Source organism: Ambystoma mexicanum, chromosome 1p, assembly GCF_040938575.1.
Source record: "Ambystoma mexicanum isolate Mex_15411 chromosome 1p, UKY_AmexF1_1, whole genome shotgun sequence".
Lineage (NCBI taxonomy): Eukaryota > Metazoa > Chordata > Amphibia > Caudata > Ambystomatidae > Ambystoma > Ambystoma mexicanum.
The window spans coordinates 289,121,016-289,138,434 of NC_090921.1; the positions used below are offsets into that span (position 1 = coordinate 289,121,016).

The 17,419-nt window shown below is 47.2% G+C and overlaps 1 protein-coding gene across 5 annotated transcripts in view; it reads right to left on the reverse strand.

The window, feature by feature from the left end:
• Positions 1-923: 923 nt before the first annotated feature.
• Positions 924-17,419, reverse strand: part of LOC138569196 (cold-inducible RNA-binding protein-like) — a 158,326-nt gene continuing 141,830 nt past the window's right edge. For 2 of the 5 annotated variants that reach the window (XM_069646974.1, XM_069646966.1), the window contains 6 exons: positions 2,673-2,791; positions 2,474-2,580; positions 2,110-2,227; positions 1,938-2,001; positions 1,666-1,729; positions 924-1,467 (listed from right to left, as the gene is read on the reverse strand). In XM_069646974.1, coding sequence (XP_069503075.1) covers positions 1,669-1,729; positions 1,938-2,001; positions 2,110-2,227; positions 2,474-2,580; positions 2,673-2,778 — 456 coding nt within the window. In that variant the 5' untranslated portion in view covers positions 2,779-2,791 and the 3' untranslated portion in view covers positions 924-1,467; positions 1,666-1,668. Of the gene's footprint in view, positions 1,468-1,665; positions 1,730-1,937; positions 2,002-2,109; positions 2,228-2,473; positions 2,581-2,672; positions 2,792-3,515; positions 3,642-17,419 lie in introns of those variants that run through there. The other 3 variants (XM_069646983.1, XM_069646957.1, XM_069646993.1) reach the window with 3 other exon arrangements.

Here is a 17,419-nt window from a genome sequence, read left to right on the forward strand (position 1 = left end):
CACAAGAGATGCACATGGAGAATGCGTGTGCATTGTTCCATTACCAACTCTAGTGAATCCATGCTGTGGATAGGTGCAACTTCCTAGTTAGTAACAAAGTATGTCAGATATCATGTGCTGAAAATCCACCAGCTGGGACAAGAGGGAGGCATTCACAAGTGAAAAGGTTGGTGAATTTTCGAAGAATGGCCTCCAAGCCTCAAATCCTGGGGGGGGGGGGTAAATTCCTAGGGTCTGGTGCCGCAAGAGTGCCACCCATTGGTTTTAACTTACAAAGCCTGCATTGCTGGAGTAGGGCATAACCTGCCAAAGAGCTCCTTTATTCACACATAAAAACTCGGTACCACATTGCCTTTTCCATTATGAGGTGATCCTACGGTTGCAGGGGTCAAGGGGGTGTTATTACACTGCAGCTGGCAGTAAGTGTCCGTTGCTAAAATTGACAATGTGCTCCAACTGCTTGAATAGGGCAGCCGGGCTGAACTATTGTACATGGGAAATGTGTGCATTGTGCCTAGAGGTATCCTGGCAATGAAGGGCTACACCCGCTGGAACAGGAGGTGGGGGCATTTACAAGTGAAAGAGAATTTCTGGAAATAAGCACGTCTGTTTGTAAAGCCACAGTGCTGTGGGAAGAGGTCCAACTCAATGAGGTCACTACAGGACCAAGCCAGCTAGGTTTCTGCTGTTGCAGAGCCCCAAGCCATACATACTAATGCAACTAGCTTGGCTACCCGATTACCAACTAGAGGCCACAAGTAGTAGATCGCGAGTGCATGGCCATCAGGCTCACAGCTTCCAGGGTGGACAAGCTTGGCTTATAGGCAGTCAGAAGCACAAGTAAATATAGCTTTTAAACAAAAAGGACACTAAAGAGCTACACCAGTCAAGCAAGTCACAAGCAAGCTAAACGAACACAAAAGTCATTTGACCGTTTTTATTAGGCTTTCTTGAAGCCAAAGAATTGGATACAATAATTCCTTAACCACTTGAACATTGAATATGCATGTATTCCAGTAAAAAAAGGGCAATAAGAACCTTTCATGGAAAGCTTCAAGAATCGGAGTAGTTACTTTACAGTAAAAAAAAAACTCGTTCTCTTTAGGTTTGTCAGGTCGGTATACCATGGCGATTCTTATGTACACGTTTCCAAGGCTATACCTTGCTACACTAAAGGAATGTTGTAAAACACGTTGAAGTCAATAATGCACTTGTTTCAGAAGATTCCACAGCTTGCTTAGTTCCCATTGAATAGTAAACATTGCTCCGATGATCGATCTTAACTTAACGCAAGGCGTATCGCATCAAACTGCTCTGGTGGAGGACGGGCAGAAAAAAAATACTGAATATTTTGCTTTTGGACTGGATAACAGTGCGAAAATGCTGGTGCACTAAGAAAACAAAATTAGCAAAGCTCCAAAGTCTTTATAAATACAGCCATTGTAAAGAGGATCTTGACATCTGGGTCTAAGGAGGGAGAGATAAATAGGGCGTTAGAACGTGTATAAGTATTCGCTTTATTACTTTGTGGCAAGCCACCGCGGCAACAGATTTTCATGGGCAATTACACTACATTCGTGGAGGAGGGAGGTCGTAAGGGAAATTTGGGAGACATTGACAAACATTGACTAACAGTTGTTCACCAAATATAAGAAACTAACGTACCGTTTAGTTGTCATAATAGGATCCTCCTGAGCGATCATAACCACCACTCCTGCCGCCGCCACCGCTGGAAGAGAGAAACATTTACATTTAGAGGAAGCATATAGGCAGGGGCGCAAACAGCCGGGTAAAAAAAAAAAGGCAGGAAGTGGTACAATGGTACAAAGTGGAGAGCATTTGGGCGGAACGAAGAGATAAGGCACCAAGGAGCGGGGGCAAATGGAGTAAGGGGCATATCAAGAAACTCAAGGTACAGGCAAATTTGTAATTCTTACCCGCCATAATAGTCTCTGGAGCCGCCACCATATCCTCCACTTCTTCCATAGCTGTCACCGCCACCTATAAGACAAAACTCAATGTTCACTAACCCGCTTAACAGGGCACTCTTTGTGTACCACCCAGCCCCAAAACTAATGCAGAGAGGTAGCGTAGCTATTGACACACTACCTCTGGAATATCCGCGCCCACCTCCGGAGCCTCCTCTGTATCCTCCTCCGCCACCTCCTCGTCCACCACCTGAAGATTTGCCTGCGAGGTCAACTCTGATTTGGCGCCCATCAAGACTCTGATGAAAGATATAAAAACGCCATGAAGACGAAGCCTTATACCTTTAAAGTATGAAAACGTATACACCGGTCTGTTACTTTTCGTTAACGGCATAAGCTAGTGGTTAGCCAATCTCAACACGTCCATTTGAGACAGTCATTTTTAGAAAGTGGCAATTGAGATGAAGTCGTGTGGGTAACTATAGGTGACCCGTAAACCGTTCAAGCCGAATATATTATGAGATGACTGGTGAACAAGGCCTCACCTCTCCATTCATTGCATGCAAAGCTTCTTTGGCGTCACTCGGATTCCTGAACGTTACGAAACCAAAGCCTCTGGATCTGCCAGTCTCACGATCTTTCACGACGACAGCTAAAAACCAAAAAGGCTCAATATTTACAAAAACGAACAGTAGTTTGCCGTCACAACTTTAAGATATTTACATGCAATAAAACCGTACTCACCATCGCATACGTCGCCATATTTACTGAACGCAGACTCCAAGGAATGTTCATTCGAGTCGAAACTCAATCCTCCAACAAAGAGCTTCCCTTCATCTGACGAAGACATGACTTAGTTCTCTCTGAGGGAGAAGAAAATACAGAACGAGTTTGAATATTGAAAAACTAGCACGTTGGGAGCACAAAGGCTTCATCAAATTGCATAAGTTTAACTACAAGGTGCAGTCGCTTCAAGGGGGCATCATCGTATACTAGTAATCATGCATTACCAAATGTAATTACTTAGAGAAATATTTACTACTAATGGGTTATATTCCCTGCAGAGACCCATTAATATAACCAACAAGGTCGGACAGGGAACACCGCTCAAGATGGCGACCCGGCGCGTGGAGCGGCCATCTTGGCGATGAGGCGGACGCACCTTTATGCGCATTTTCATTCATTTCCCAAAAAGTCAATCGTTCAATAAAAGAAGTTAAGACGATGGATTTACAGGACAGTACCAAACGCAATAATGAACATTTACTTAACCCATTGGATACATTCTACTCCCAATAAGAGACAATGGAGGGGGGGGGGGGTCCTCCGCGTCTTCGAGAAGCCGTTTAACAATCCAAACCACGCGCCGCTCCAGTCAAAAGACGCCTCTTCCAGTCAACTACAGCTAAACTAGGCAGTTGAATGAACTGGCGTGTTGATATCTAACAAACATTTACAATCTCCCACTAATCGCATCATACCAAAACCCCTTACGGAAAGGCTGAAGCGAAGTCCCACTCGTGTGAAAACACTGGCACAACAAAAAAAAAGGCGAAGTCGCCTTCACCTCTACGGTTCCCCACTTACCGGATCAGGAGCACTGGGAACGGTGGAATCTCAAGAAGTGAAGGAACGATCTATCGGGCACTGCCCTTTTATACAGCAAATCGGCCACTTCAGTGACGTATTTCCCGCCGCCAAGGGGGCGTGCTGTGGGGGATGGGCTAACGTGTCCATTCACGGCATGACGTAGTTTCCCACGTGAGTTGTGGGTCGAATCTGTACTAGGCGCGCCTCATTGAGCAAACAATAGATATGGCGCATTCTGTACGACGCAAATAGAAAGGGTCGGTATCCACCGATATTGTATCGGGTTCTTACCACTGCCGGGGTACTCAGGTTTCCCATCGTTTCAACCAAAAGCCTCTTTAAAATACCTGATCACTTAACCAACCATTCCCCACTCTTCTTTACGAATGAGTGTGAAGCGGCAGCTCTTTGCTCGAATGAGACCACGTCCGTTATTTCATGCTCCAAAGTCCAAACACGTTTTGATTCAACTGTAAACGTTGAATAGTAAAGTGCAAGGTTTTCTCGTTGCTGCGGTATGCCAATCTTGTTATGGCCACAGTACTTAATTACAAGCATGCAAAAGCAGAAGATAAATGACAAGCTGGTCCTATGCTTGTCTCAACACCAGTCTGATGTGCATACCTTTGATGGGGGGAGGAGAGAGCCTGTGGCGCTTGCTTACCTTAAAAAGTAATTATCAAGGTTTACCATCTTAATAGCGCCATTTTTCGTTTTCGTTGCTCTCGATGTGCATGCGTGCCTCTAAGAAAAGTGAGTTTGTAGTGGGCTAGCAGGCTATGCAGCTAGATCATCCATACCAACTCTCCAGATCTGGGCGGGAGACGATTTTTTCATCTTAAATTGGGCTATTTGTTACTTTCTCCACCCTGACATATTTCTAACCTCAGTTCAATATAATGGGAACATTCACTTCTCCCGATTTCTGTTAGAAAATATCTGAGGTGCCGCAAATTGTTGACATGTGGAGAAGTGTAGATGTGTTAACAGTTAGGCTCATGGTAGTCTGTGCCGGTTTTGCGCACGTAAAGTACAGTGGTAGGGTATTTTAGGGGCGTTGGTCTGCCTAGGTAGAGCAACCTGGTGTACTTCTTGCAGTCTTGGAGACAGCTCCCCTTTCACTTACATTGAGCGTGCTGTGCCTCCCTTGTATATCCTGTCATCCAAAACACTACTTATTCACAGACCTGCCTACATTGCAATGTGTTTTTCTGTTATGTATAGATGGATATGTAGTACGTTTTGTTGTAAAAAAATTCATGTAAAATGCCATTTTGGGAATGTTTTAGAGTAGCGCGGATCATGCTCATTACACACTCCCAAAACATGATATCATTCACCAAGCTGTCTGTCTTCTTCTTGCTGATAGATTTTATCCCTCAGCTGTGATTTTGGATATGATATGGCATTTATAATGCACCTATGCACAAGTGTTTCGGCGCAACGAGGCAAGGGAGGGGAAACAGGGAAGACAGGGACAGTGATACTACTAGGCCAGGTGACATTGAGATCGCGTAAATGCAGGGGAGGCGGTAAACGCGAGGGGGCAGTGCAGTACATAGGATAACAGTAAAATATATAAAGACAAATAAATAAAAACTGCAAACATCAGGTGTCAAGTGCTAATGGGGGCTGTAGGGATACAGCAACAGTCATTGAATGCAAAGGTTGCCAGGGGGTCAGTGCAGGTGTGCAACTGGCGGGAGGGGACCTGGCCCGAAATCATGGGTAGCCAGGTAACCAGTGCAGTTTCAGATTCAGCCAGGAGATCAGCAGGAGAGGAGAGAAAGCAGAAGCAGAGAGGAAGGTCTTGCTGTGCTTCCAGAACCGGAGATGGTTCTCCTTAAGTTTCAGGGAGGCTGTTCCAGAGGGAGGCCCCAGCAGAAGAAAGAGATCTGTCACCAACTTGCTGCTTGGAGAAGCAACTAACCCTGAAGGAGTTGGAGGCGGATGAGCAAAGAGCTCGAGAAGGAAGATGTTTAGGAAGAGAGAGTTGAAGGTATCGAGGCCCGAGAAGGCCTTTTGGACAATGCAGAGGGTCTTGAACTTCATCCTCGCCGCCACTGGGAGTCAGTGCAGATGTTTCAGTCCTGGAGAGATACGATCCCTGGGCTTGAGGCCAAGGACAAGTCTCGCAGTCTTGTTTTGGATGAGTTGCAGAGGGCGGAGAGTAGAGGCAGTCAGATTTAGAAAGAGGCTGTTGCAGTAGTCCAACCTAGAGAGGACCAGAGCTCTGGAGACAGTGAACTTCTGGGGGAAGGAGAGGAAAGGAAGAATAACTCAGGAGCGGTGCAGCTGTTAGTGTGACTTCTTAGAGACGTCAGAGATGTGAGGAGAGAAGGAAAGTGTGGAGTCGAAGATGACCCTGAGGTTTTTAGCCTCACAGGTGGGAGCAGGAAGAGGGCCAAGAGAGGCCGACCAGAAAGTGACAGGGAAGGAGGGAGCAGGTGTGCCGATGAGGAGAATCTCGGTCTTACTGGCATTAAGGCTGAGACCGTTGGCGGCACACCAATCCTGGATGGCGGACCAACAGTCAGAGATGAGAGAAGGAGAAAAGGTGGCAGAAGGGAGCATGAAAATGAGTTGAGTGTCATCCGCATAGCACTGAAAGTTGGGGCAGAGAGCGGCGATGCAGTGGGCAAGAAGTGCCAGGTATTGGTTGAACAGCCAGGGAGAGAGGTTAGACCCTGGGGAACATCACAGGTAGAGATAGATGAGACGAAGGACCAGAGTTGGACCTGGGAGGGTCGATCAGAGAGGAAGGAGGTCAGCCAAGCCGGGTCCTAATCGGTGATACCCAGGTTATCACAGAGACGGTTGAGCAGGATGGCATGGTTGACCGTGTCAAAGGCAGAAGAGAGATCAATTAGGATGAGGACACAGGGTGTTGGAATCAAGGTTGGAGAGCAGGGCTCCACAGATGTTCAGGAAAGCAGTTTCCGTGCTTCTGGCAGCTCTGAAGCCAGACTGATGGTCATGGAGGCAACCAACAGATTCAGAGTGAAGATTAAGCTGGGAGATGGCCAGCTTTTCCAGGAGTTTGCCTAGGAAAGGAGTGATGGAGATTGGGCGATTACTAGCTGGGCAAGAAGGGTCGGCGGAGGGTTTCTTAAGATGGCGCACAAGGGAATGCTTCAGGGGGAGGGGAAGACTCCAGTGGCAAAGGAGTGATTGCAGCAATCAACAGGAGCCACAGTGTCAATGTGGTCCTTGATGGTTTTGGAGGAACAGTGGTGAACCTGTTTTGACAAGACTTTCATAGATCAGACTTGTCTAGAAACATCGTCTGAGGAGAACATGGGAAAGGCAGAGAAGGGGGGAGAAGAGGTGGCCGAAGAAGGGCCAGGGGAAGGTAGAGATTCCAGGATGACCTGAGTTTTAGAGATAAAATAAGAAGCCAGGGCCGTGCAGAGGGCTTGGGAGGATACATGAGAGGTAGAGACTGCAGCAGGATTGCCAGCTCCTTGCAGATCATAAAAAGTTCGGCCGAGCTGTTAGATGCCATGTAGACTTGGATGTGGGTTCTCTTCTTTGTGAGGACAGATAGCCACTATTGCCTTTGGAGCAGGCGGCAGGCCAGTTTGTCAGGGGATGTACCGTAAGCACGCCATTTCCTCTCAGTCACTCTGCACTTGCGTTTAAGGGTGACGATGTCTGCGTCATACCAAGATTTGCACTTGACTTTGATCTTCAAGTGGATCCTCATGACAGGGGCAAAGACATTGAGAGTATCAGATATTGCAGAGTGGACCATGGAAAGGGCTGTGTCAAGGTGTGAGTCAGCCAAGGGCGGAGGGGGTGTAGAAAGTGGCAGCAAAAGCCTCAACTAATACACACTTCATAGGCCAGATAACCGAGAAGGTAGGTGGCAGTGCTGGAGTTGGCGTGACCTGAGGGCTAAAGAGGGTGACATGGGAGGAAAGGAGAAAGTGATCACTCCAGGAGAGAGGAGTGGTGAAAGGGATCGAAAGGGGAAGGTCTGAAGAGATCAGAACATCCAGAGGATACCGAGGCTTGAGCCTCATTACTCCATCTTCTCGGGTTGAGTATGTAGTCGTGGGTTCGGATTCTTCTTGGTCTTTGTGGACTCGTCAGAGTAGGGCTGGTTTCACAGGGTCTTTGCTGTGATGGGCCGCTGTTCACCCAGAGTGTGCTTTGAATTTTTTTTTTAACATGGGGGCAGTAGAGGTGTGCGTGGCATCAAGTAGCATGATTTTCTCAGGGTTCTCGATTTTCAAATTTAGGCAGATCTGAACTTATTAAAGCTTTGGGTGACAGTATATTCAAGGCCTGCACAGCCTTCTCAGCAAAAGAAGCTGTGCAACCAGCTTCACTTGCTGAGGGGGCTGTGCATCCCTTCAATATACTGTCAACCAAAACATGGCGCTTGTTTGTTTTGCGGATGACAGGGCCTCATTACATGGATGGCGGAGAACCATGGCGCTGTTAGCGCCATGGTTCATGCCGGTAAAATACCGGCACCGCCGCGGCGGAAAGGGGAATTACCGCCCCATTCCAAGGTTGGTGGGGCGGTAATTCCCCCTTCCATCATTGCCCTTCCCCATTCCCATTTTTGCCCCATAGGGCATAATGGGAATGGGGAAGGTCGCTAATTACGGTACCGCAAATTGCGGTACCGTAATTAGCTCCCCGGGTCCCTTTGCGGGTTGGTTTTTAACGCCTGCAAAAAGCAGGCGTTAAATCCCCCAACCCGCAAAGGGACCTCGTAGTAAGGCGGTAAGGATTTACCGGTACCGGTAAATCCTTACCGCCATATTGAAGTTTAGGCACTGAGAGGTGTAGGTATCTGCTTTGTTAAGCTGAGCTCGAAGTGTCTACCAGTGTTATTTCAAATCAGACTTCCAAGACTTTGGGCCCGATTCATGGAATTTTTTGCACGGTTCAAATATTTTTGCACTGCCGAAAAGTGACTTTGCATGGCCGACACAAACCCTGATTCATGGAAATTTGCAAAGTGTATTTTTGCAGTGCAAAGTGAGTTTGTACTGCAAAAATGACTGGATTGACTTTTAACTGCAAAAATACACTTTGCACAGTTCCATGAATCAGGGTTTGTGTCGGTCGTGGAAAGTCACTTTTCAGCAGTGCAAAGTCAGTTTGCACTGTGGAAAAAATCCATGAATTGGGCCCTTAATGGCATAAATGAGTCTTTAAATCCACTACTGGTGTGATAGAAATGTCTTTACCAAGTGTGCCTTCAGGTACTTGATTAGTTTAGTTTCGTTTATTATTTGTAAAGAGCACCCAACCCTGAGGTAACTGGGCCCATAAACTTGAGAGAAAGATGCAGAAAACATACAGATAATTGTTATGTGTGCCCCTCCCTGAAGTCCTATTAAAAAGAATCATTGGAAACTCCAACAGTTTTGGCATGTGTGCAGGTATTAGATAGGCATTTTCCACACACTGTTTTATGTCCAGGTACTCATTACTTTCCGGATGCTACCATTAATGGCCTGTTAGTGCCATTATGGCCATTCTTTGCCTATCCCATGCTTTCACAAAAGCCAAAACTGTTGATATTTGACAAGGAGGATGCTGTGCCAGGCAAGGTGAGGGTGTGTGAAGAGCTGCGGAATGTTGTGCCACCATGAAACAAGAGGAGGAAAAAAAAAACAAAAAAAAGAAGCACAGTCGTTGTCTGGTCTGCCCCACGTTATAGGTGAAAACTGTTGTTGGGAGTGTGAAAGCTCGCTCCTTCCCCAAGCATTGCTAGGTACAGGTGAGCAGTCTGGGTCCTTGCAGGCAGGAAGCTATGATGCCATAGCAGAGAGGTCAGTGTGCTTTCTAACTTTTGGGGAGCGAAGAGCCAATATGCTGCTCTCTGGCCTCTGCTGTGCATGTTGGCTTGTACTTCACAGGCAGGCATGTGGCTGTCCCTGCTACATCAGGCTTATTTATTTTCATTTTGGGGTGTCTTTTCTTGACTTTCACATGGCACATCTTGGCTGGGTGTGCACGGGACTGCTGTGCTTGTGAGTGGAAACGGACCCATTCTCTATACTATAAAGCTGTAGCGTTGGAGGATGATGTGTGCACAGCATTGCACATATACTGTGTGTTGGGTGAGAATCCACCTCAACGTGGGAATTCGCTCCTTTCGAGTAATGCTGAGGGCGATGCTAGGGCGATGGAAGATATGTGGATTAAGGGCTACATGGTAACTTAGAGCCTGACTCCATAAGGCAGTGAGTCAAAGGTCCATGTTAAGCGCCGAACTGACTCCCACACCACTCTACAATAGCACACTCCAACTCGCTCGCTCCCTGTCTGATATCACACATATCAAGCACTCGCTAAACTGCCTATATTACACACTCTTGCCACCTTACCATATCCCTACACTAACCTGCAAGCAGCTAATGGGCCCTGGTTTGTTGAATACCAACCTAGAAAACCATAATGCATACCGCACACGTGAACATTCATGTAAGCGATGTTTAAACACAGACGATACTAGTAGTCTCTGCTCTCACTGACTCTTGATACCCCCCACCGCCCACACCCCTCCACTGCTTTCTATGGCCACGTTTCCAGAGGGTATGCTTTCGATCATGCCTTTCCCTGGCCTTGCCAAGCTACCTACAGTAGCCACTGGAGCTGGCGAGAGGCCAGGTCCATTGCCCACTTTATCCCTTAGCGGGACCATGGGCTACTCGCTGGCCATGCCCAGTACCTGCCTAGCCGCTGCAGCCACTACCAAGCCACCCAAAGTAGCCATTGTTCTGGCCACTTTAGCCTGCTTGTGGTTCAATGGCCAACTGTTTGTGGCCGCAATAGCCACGTTTGCCTGGGAGATTGGCTTCATTGTCCCATTGACCACGCATGCACTTTGGCCATGTTGTAAGACCCACCAAGACAGCCACTGCCATTCATGGGTGATGTCCATGTCTGCTGACGGGGTCCGAGAGCTGGGTCTGTGCACTCTGCAGTAAAATCGGCAGAATATTTTGCCATTTCGGGGAATATTGTAACACCCACGCTCAACCTTGCCTGGAGGGAGGTGGTGGTGGGGGGAGTCTTGAACAGGAGGCTGCTCTATGCCACTTTAAAAAAAATGTAGCACAGAATCCCACAAATGGACACCAATAGCAGCAGTTTAAGACATTTTACAAGCTTGCCAGCAAGTAGATCCGACATTTCATAACTGTGTGAACACCCGGAATTCCAGGGCCCAACGGCAACCCCCTGATATCGAGCATTAATGTCTGCCAACTTTTTGGCACTTTAGCATAAACCGCTCAATACATCGGTGTGAAATGTGTTAGAGCGCACTTTCAGGACCAGACACATCTTTCGCACGAAAGTGTGTTCGATGCAAATACCGTCCAGCATATTGGGCTGCAGGCATGACAGAACATGTGTCCATGGAGAATGAATGGGAACACATGCGCTTTGGAACTGCCCTATGACTTTGCCTTCTCCCCCCCCACCCTCACCCCTTGACAAAACGTGTAGGCTCAGTAACAAATATTGAAACGTTGAGGGGGTGAACATGAAGTTGAATTCAGAGATTCAGTTGAGAGGTGTGCAGTTCGAAAAATGCTGTACTCTCTGCACAGCAGATTAGGTATAATTACTAAGCTTTGTCATCAGTTTACCAGGGATGCCCCAAACACGTTTAGAGAACTAGAGGGCCAACCTAGCTCACAGGATGTGCCAGCACTGGTCATTCTCGTCCTTTCTGTGCAGCTCAACGCGTAGAAAACAACTCTGGAATGTGATATATAGCATGGGGTAATGTACCATTTAAAGATCAGTGCACATCGCTATGGATAGTACCGTCAGTGTATCCCAAAGGCAGGAAAAGAGATGTTGATGGTTCCTTTGCTTAGCTTACTGATTGCGCGCACGATTCTAGGGTGGCTGCAGCTCACTTTAATCCAACAATGGGCCTGATTCGCAGACGCGTTTTATAATGGTGCAATTCCATAGGAAAACGCTATGTCATAATGTCAACCAGGCCCTATATGTCACGTTTTTCTCTGCTTGCCAACCATGCAGCATATATACAAGTATATCGTACTTTAGGAACACTTGTGTCAACTAAAATGCAGAAATGCAGTTAGTGTACAGCAACTACAATGACTTCGCTGGCATTCGTTCCCACGAAAATCTGATTTGGCCAGGATCACACATTTTATTCAGCTGATCGAGCCATTTTTAAAATTCGGGAGCCATCCGGACAACTCGAAGGAGCCAAGTCCACCATCCGGAGTCATACGTTGAAGCTGAAGGAAGAAAGCAGGGATCTGAGACCTACAGCTCTTTAGTGTTTTGAACTACAAATCCCACGATATCTCGCCCTTGACAGTTCTAGCTATGGCTGATGATATTTGTAGTCTCCATATTTGAAGACGCAAAGTTTGCAAGTCCCTGCCTTAAAAAAAAAATGGGCACACTACGTCCTAACGTCTCCCACTAAAGCAAAAAAAGTAGTATGCAAACACTTAAAAGCAGAACTATGGGCGACACGTCTTAGAGGGAGACAAAGGCGCCCGGGGCCCCAATGTGGGCAAATGGCTATGGAGATTTTTTGGCCTGGCCTGGACCATTTGCTAAGTAGCTGATAAGCTCCTTTTGTTGGCGCTGTAGCCGCGGGGCGGGAGAGGGAGGGGGCTTGCATACTTCTGAGTAGATTAGGCCTTCCTGCCTCCAGTCTGATCTCTGCTCATTGGAGGACCCGTCTTTGCCAGACCCCATGCCGCACAATCCCACTCAGGTGCGAAGGAAGCCCTGGTCTGCTCATTGTACAAGAACAAAGGTTTTGGAGGAGGCAGAGACATGCAGATTGCGGTCACACCCGTGTGTGTGCAACACGTACAGTGCTTGATGTCCGAGGGGCCTCCAGAAGCTCTGGGCTCCTCCCATCACTCCGCATACGAACTCCATTACTTGGCCTTTGCCCCCTCCCTGGGATCTCTTCTTTTGTTTCAGTTCTTTGTTGTGCATAACATTCCATCAACGCAGACATTTCGACCACCTATAGTGAGAAGGGACGGAAGTGTGGTGCTGGGCTGAAATGGGGGAAAAAACACACGCATTTGCTGGCTTACTGAACTTCGTGAAAGCACACTACTTACATCACAAATGTGATTTAAAACACGAAGTGGAATGGTTATGTTTTAAAGCCCCACCCAAGCTTGCAAAACTAAGCCGCTCGTGACCCTGAATCTGGCCCAGATCTTGCAACTTCTTCTAGACACGGGCAAGTTACGATCAGGAGCCATCGCTGGCGAAAACCCAATGCTAGCAGCATGCAGCTTGGAATAACACGCACAAACAAGGCAGCATTTTCACGAATGAAAAATGAAACTGACACCATTCGACGCCAAAGAAGCCGCACAAAGGAAAATCTCGTGTTGCGAAAAAGTTGTCCGCAATTAAGTCGCTATGTAAATGTCATGGCTATCAATTAATAAAACCTTTTTTCCCCTACGGTTCTTCCTAAATACGTTTAAACATGCACTTTTCTGAATATGCCCCGCCTTGTGTTCTGAACTTGCCTTGGTTTTCAGATCCATCCCTACAGGACTGCGATGTTGTGGGAAGCTTTCCTTCACCCCCTGTGCACATTATACACAGTTCTCTGCAGCCACAGCCACTGTGGTTCTGTGCAGATATTGCTCGGGTGAACACGCAAACTACATGAATATTTTTTTTTCCCGTGGCCCTACGGTATTCTATGAGCATCACTTCTTTGGGGAGATGGGTGGTGTCAATATTCTGACGATGAAGAATATGCTCGTGGGAGTTCCTGCATCAAATCAATGAGTCAGGCATAATGACCTCAACCGTGGCACTTGCCAAGGCACACAGTTAGTTGGTGCTCCTGGAGCAACTGTTTGAGCGGAATTCAGGAACTTCCCAAAAATATTTGTATCTATCTATATCGCTGGGAAATGTATGTTAAAATATCCCAATTGGTCCCATTTTCTTTCAGAAAAACATTTTAGGAAGTCCACGCGTATAAAAAACATTGCCCTGAAAAATTTCAGAGGTTGGCAGTGATCCAGATTTCTCTTTCAAACGTTGGTGATTGTAATTGTACGGCAAAGGGGAGAGCGCTGGCAGGGTGACACCGGGGCGCAGTTTCTCTGGCGCGATCCCGCCGGTGTCCCTTTCAGCGGCGCACTGGCCTACATGGAAGTTTGGGATTTCTCGCTGGGCCTCTTATCTGAGAGCACTCGGAGTTTGTTATATTGCCGCATGCAGCAAACACACTTACGATGCTGTGTGTTGTATTCCGACAGGCGTCGGAACGCTGTAATCAAAATAATGAAACCGTGCTAATCATGCAAAGTAATAATACCCGGGAGCCAGGGGATGTGCTTCCAAACTCCTTTAATCATAAGCGCAAAACTGGCGCTTCGGACAGTAGATCCGCCCATCTACTTCCCGTGGGGTGCAGCCCACTCACACACACACACACACAACAATAGAAAGGTGACTTGGCTCCCCTAAACAGGGCAATTGAACTAAAGAGAGGACGCAACATCTCCCCGCAACTTAAATAAGAAATGGGCTCAGTTCATTTCTTCTATCCATCGAGTGGGTCTGCGTATGGTCCGTTTCGACGGGCTTCATCTTGGTGTCACTGTCCAGTTTGCTGAAGTGTCGCTATCGCTGTCGTTAGCGTCCCTTTCTTCCTCTTGGTATTCAGACTCTATGTCTGATGAGTCATAAGTGTTCGTGGCAGAGTTTCCCACAGGTTCGGTATACCCTTCAAAAGTTTTAAAGAATGAAGAGTTTCTCGTGATGGTTCCACGTGGGCTGGCGGCCGTTATCATGGACCCGTTGGTGTGGGTCACGGTCATGGGCTCTGATCTGAACGCCGGGGTGTCCTTGGTGCTTTGATCTTGTCTTACTAGTACCACGTCGCCCACTTGAATGCGGCACGGTTTAGCCTGTCTCCTTTGATCTGCATAGATTTTTGTCTTTTCTTTGTTCACTTTGTCTCTTGTTCGTGCATCATCAACGATGGTCGCGGGTGGACGGACACGGGGGTTGTGTGGAAGTCGTGTCTGTATGATCCGGCCAAACATTAGAGTGGACGACATACGCCCGTGGTACTGTGTGGGGTGTTCCGATATTCTCTTAGTAGTGTGCAAATTGCTTGCATGAATGACCCATTAGTGATGGAACAGACTTGCAGGGTCCTCTTGAGATTGCTCATAAATTGTTCAGCCATTCCATTGGCTAGTGGCCATAAAGGTGTTATTGTCCTGTGTTGGAAACCTAAGTGCTCTGCGAACATTGCAAAGTCATGCCCGCTGAAAGGAGGCCCATTGTCCGACTTTACAGTTGAGGGAATACCATAATCGGCAAATGTTTTGTCAAGTGCAGGTATTACAGTCTGTGCGCTGGTTGAGTGTATGAGATGCACTTCAGGGAAGCGTGACATTTCGTCCACGATTACTAGTGCGTACTTCCCATTTTCTAAAGGTCCAAACATGTCGACTGCCACCTCGTCCCACACTTGCAGAGGCATTTTAGATGGCCGTAGTGGAGCTGGGAACGTTCTCAGGGCTACTGCCTGACATGTGAGACATTTGCTCATGAGTCTTTCCACCTGCTCGTCCATTTTTGGAAACCAGACCTTGGTCCTCAGCTTTCTTTTTGTGGATACCACTCCACATTGTCCTGCATGTGCTATGTCCAGTATTTGTTTTTGTATGCCGGATGGAATTACATGCCTGTTTTCTTTGAGAAGCAAACCCTCCGGGGACACGGACAAGGTGTGTCGCACTAGTTTGAAGGTGCAGAGTTGTGCCTCCTCTTGAGCAGATAGGCTCGATGCGAGTCGATCTTTCATGTGCCACCGACCTGACTGTAGGGACTCTTGTACGATTTGCAAGAGTTTATCTGTGCTAGTAGCTTCCACGAGTTGAGCTGTGGAAATATGCTTTGGGAGCGCATTGTTGACAAGGTAGTTGACATACTGATTCGCTTTTGTGGATTGTCTTTCTTCTTGTGCCGGCAAGGGGTATCTAGATAGAAAGTCTGCTGGGTTGTTGTTTTTCCCTGGCCGGTGAATGATGGTAAATGAGTATTCTTGTAACCTTAAACCCCATCTGGCAATGCGGGGTGGCATCTTGGCGGTGGGTTTTCCATAGATCGTGGTGAGTGCCTGGTGATCCGTGACAACTGTGAACGGGCGCCCGTATAGAAAGAGGTGATAATGCTCGCACGCCCACACAACTGCAAGACTTTCTTTTTCAGGTTGAGAGTATGCACACTCTGCAGGTGATAGACTTCGGCTGGCGTAGGCCACTATGTGTTTCGGTGAGTTCGGTGATGCTCCTGGTCTAGATTGAGCTAGTATTGCTCCAAGACCGACTGGACTGCATCCACGGTCAGTTCAGTGTCATATGCAGGATCGTAATATGCCATACATGAGACCGAGGCTATTCGCCGTTTGATCTCTTGAAACGCTTCCTCACACTCTGCTGTCCACTGGAAGTCTCGATCTTTTCCTGTGGAGTCTTAGTGGGGTGCCCACTGACGCAAAGTCTTGTATGTATCTGGTGCAATAATTGGCCATCCCTAGGATTGAGCGTATGGCTGATGGAGAAGTGGGGGTGGGGGCATCGACCAGTGCTTGCACTTTCTCTGGATCTGGACGCATGCCTTTGCTTGAAAATATGTGTCCAAAGAATTTTAACGTGGTTTTACTGATTTCGCACTTCTCTGGGTTTAGTGTGAGATGGGCATTTTCTAATGCTATGCAGACTCTCCTCAGGGTGTCATCGTGACTTTCTTGTGAGGTGCCAAAAACAAGATGTTGTCGCTATAGTTCAAGCTCTTTGTATTGACACTTTGCGGTAAACATGCCTTTGCAGTATAGCGGTTTATTGGAGCCGTAAGGGTATATCAATGTGTCAGCTTTCCGTAAATCTTTCTTTACTTCGAGATCCTTGTATACTATATCACTTATGACGTTGACAGTAGCACCTGTATCAATTAGAAATTCCAAAGTTTGTCCATTGAGTTGAAGTAATAACGTTGGGCTGTATTCAGCTGCTGTGTCGTTGCCTATGGCATGTACGTATGCTCGTTTTCTTTCTCCGCTGGATGATGATGATCTGGTGGTTCTTCTTTCTTGTGGTGACTCATCCAGGTATCTAATTCTTTGTCTTGATTTGCAATACGGGGAGTGATGTCAGCTCTTGTGCTGGTTAGAGGTGTCCTTCCTTTCTTCCCGCCAACAAGTAGATGACATGTGTTCTCTGGATGGGCTGGGTGAGCGCCACCTGCTGGGCACGGTAGATTGACTTGAGTATCTGCGTGGACGTTCCCGCCTTAAATGTCTGCCATCTTGTTTCCAGGATTCTCTGTTAGTCTCTGCATTGTGGAAGAATTTTATATTTTTGCAAACGGACTGGAAATGGTTTTCTCCCCCGCATTTATCGCAGTGATGGCCTATCGCAGGGCACGGCCCTACGTGAGGAAATCGGAATCCGCATCTGTAGCATTTCTTCTGATCCGATGAGTCAGCAGGAGTGCGAATGGGACATACTGTTGTTGTGTTGGCATTCTGTGTGATGGTGATGTTCCCAAGCGATTCGGTTTGTAGTGTTGGAGCAGCATCAGCCCTCGCTATTTGAAGGATTTCTTCCAGTGTCCTGCTTTTCTGCAGCAATTTTTTGCGAAATTCAGGCGATCCACACCCTGCAATGGCTTGAGATTTGAGAGCTTTGTCAGTGGAATATTTGTCGAAGTCACAATATTTGGCTCTCTTTCTTAATCTCATGACAAAATTGTCCATGCTTTCTTCCTTGTCCTGGGTAGTTGTGTGAAAGACATGTCTCTAATAATCGACATTCCTCAGTGGTCAATATAGGTGTTCAAAGAGTCAATGATACCTTGGAATGAGTCAG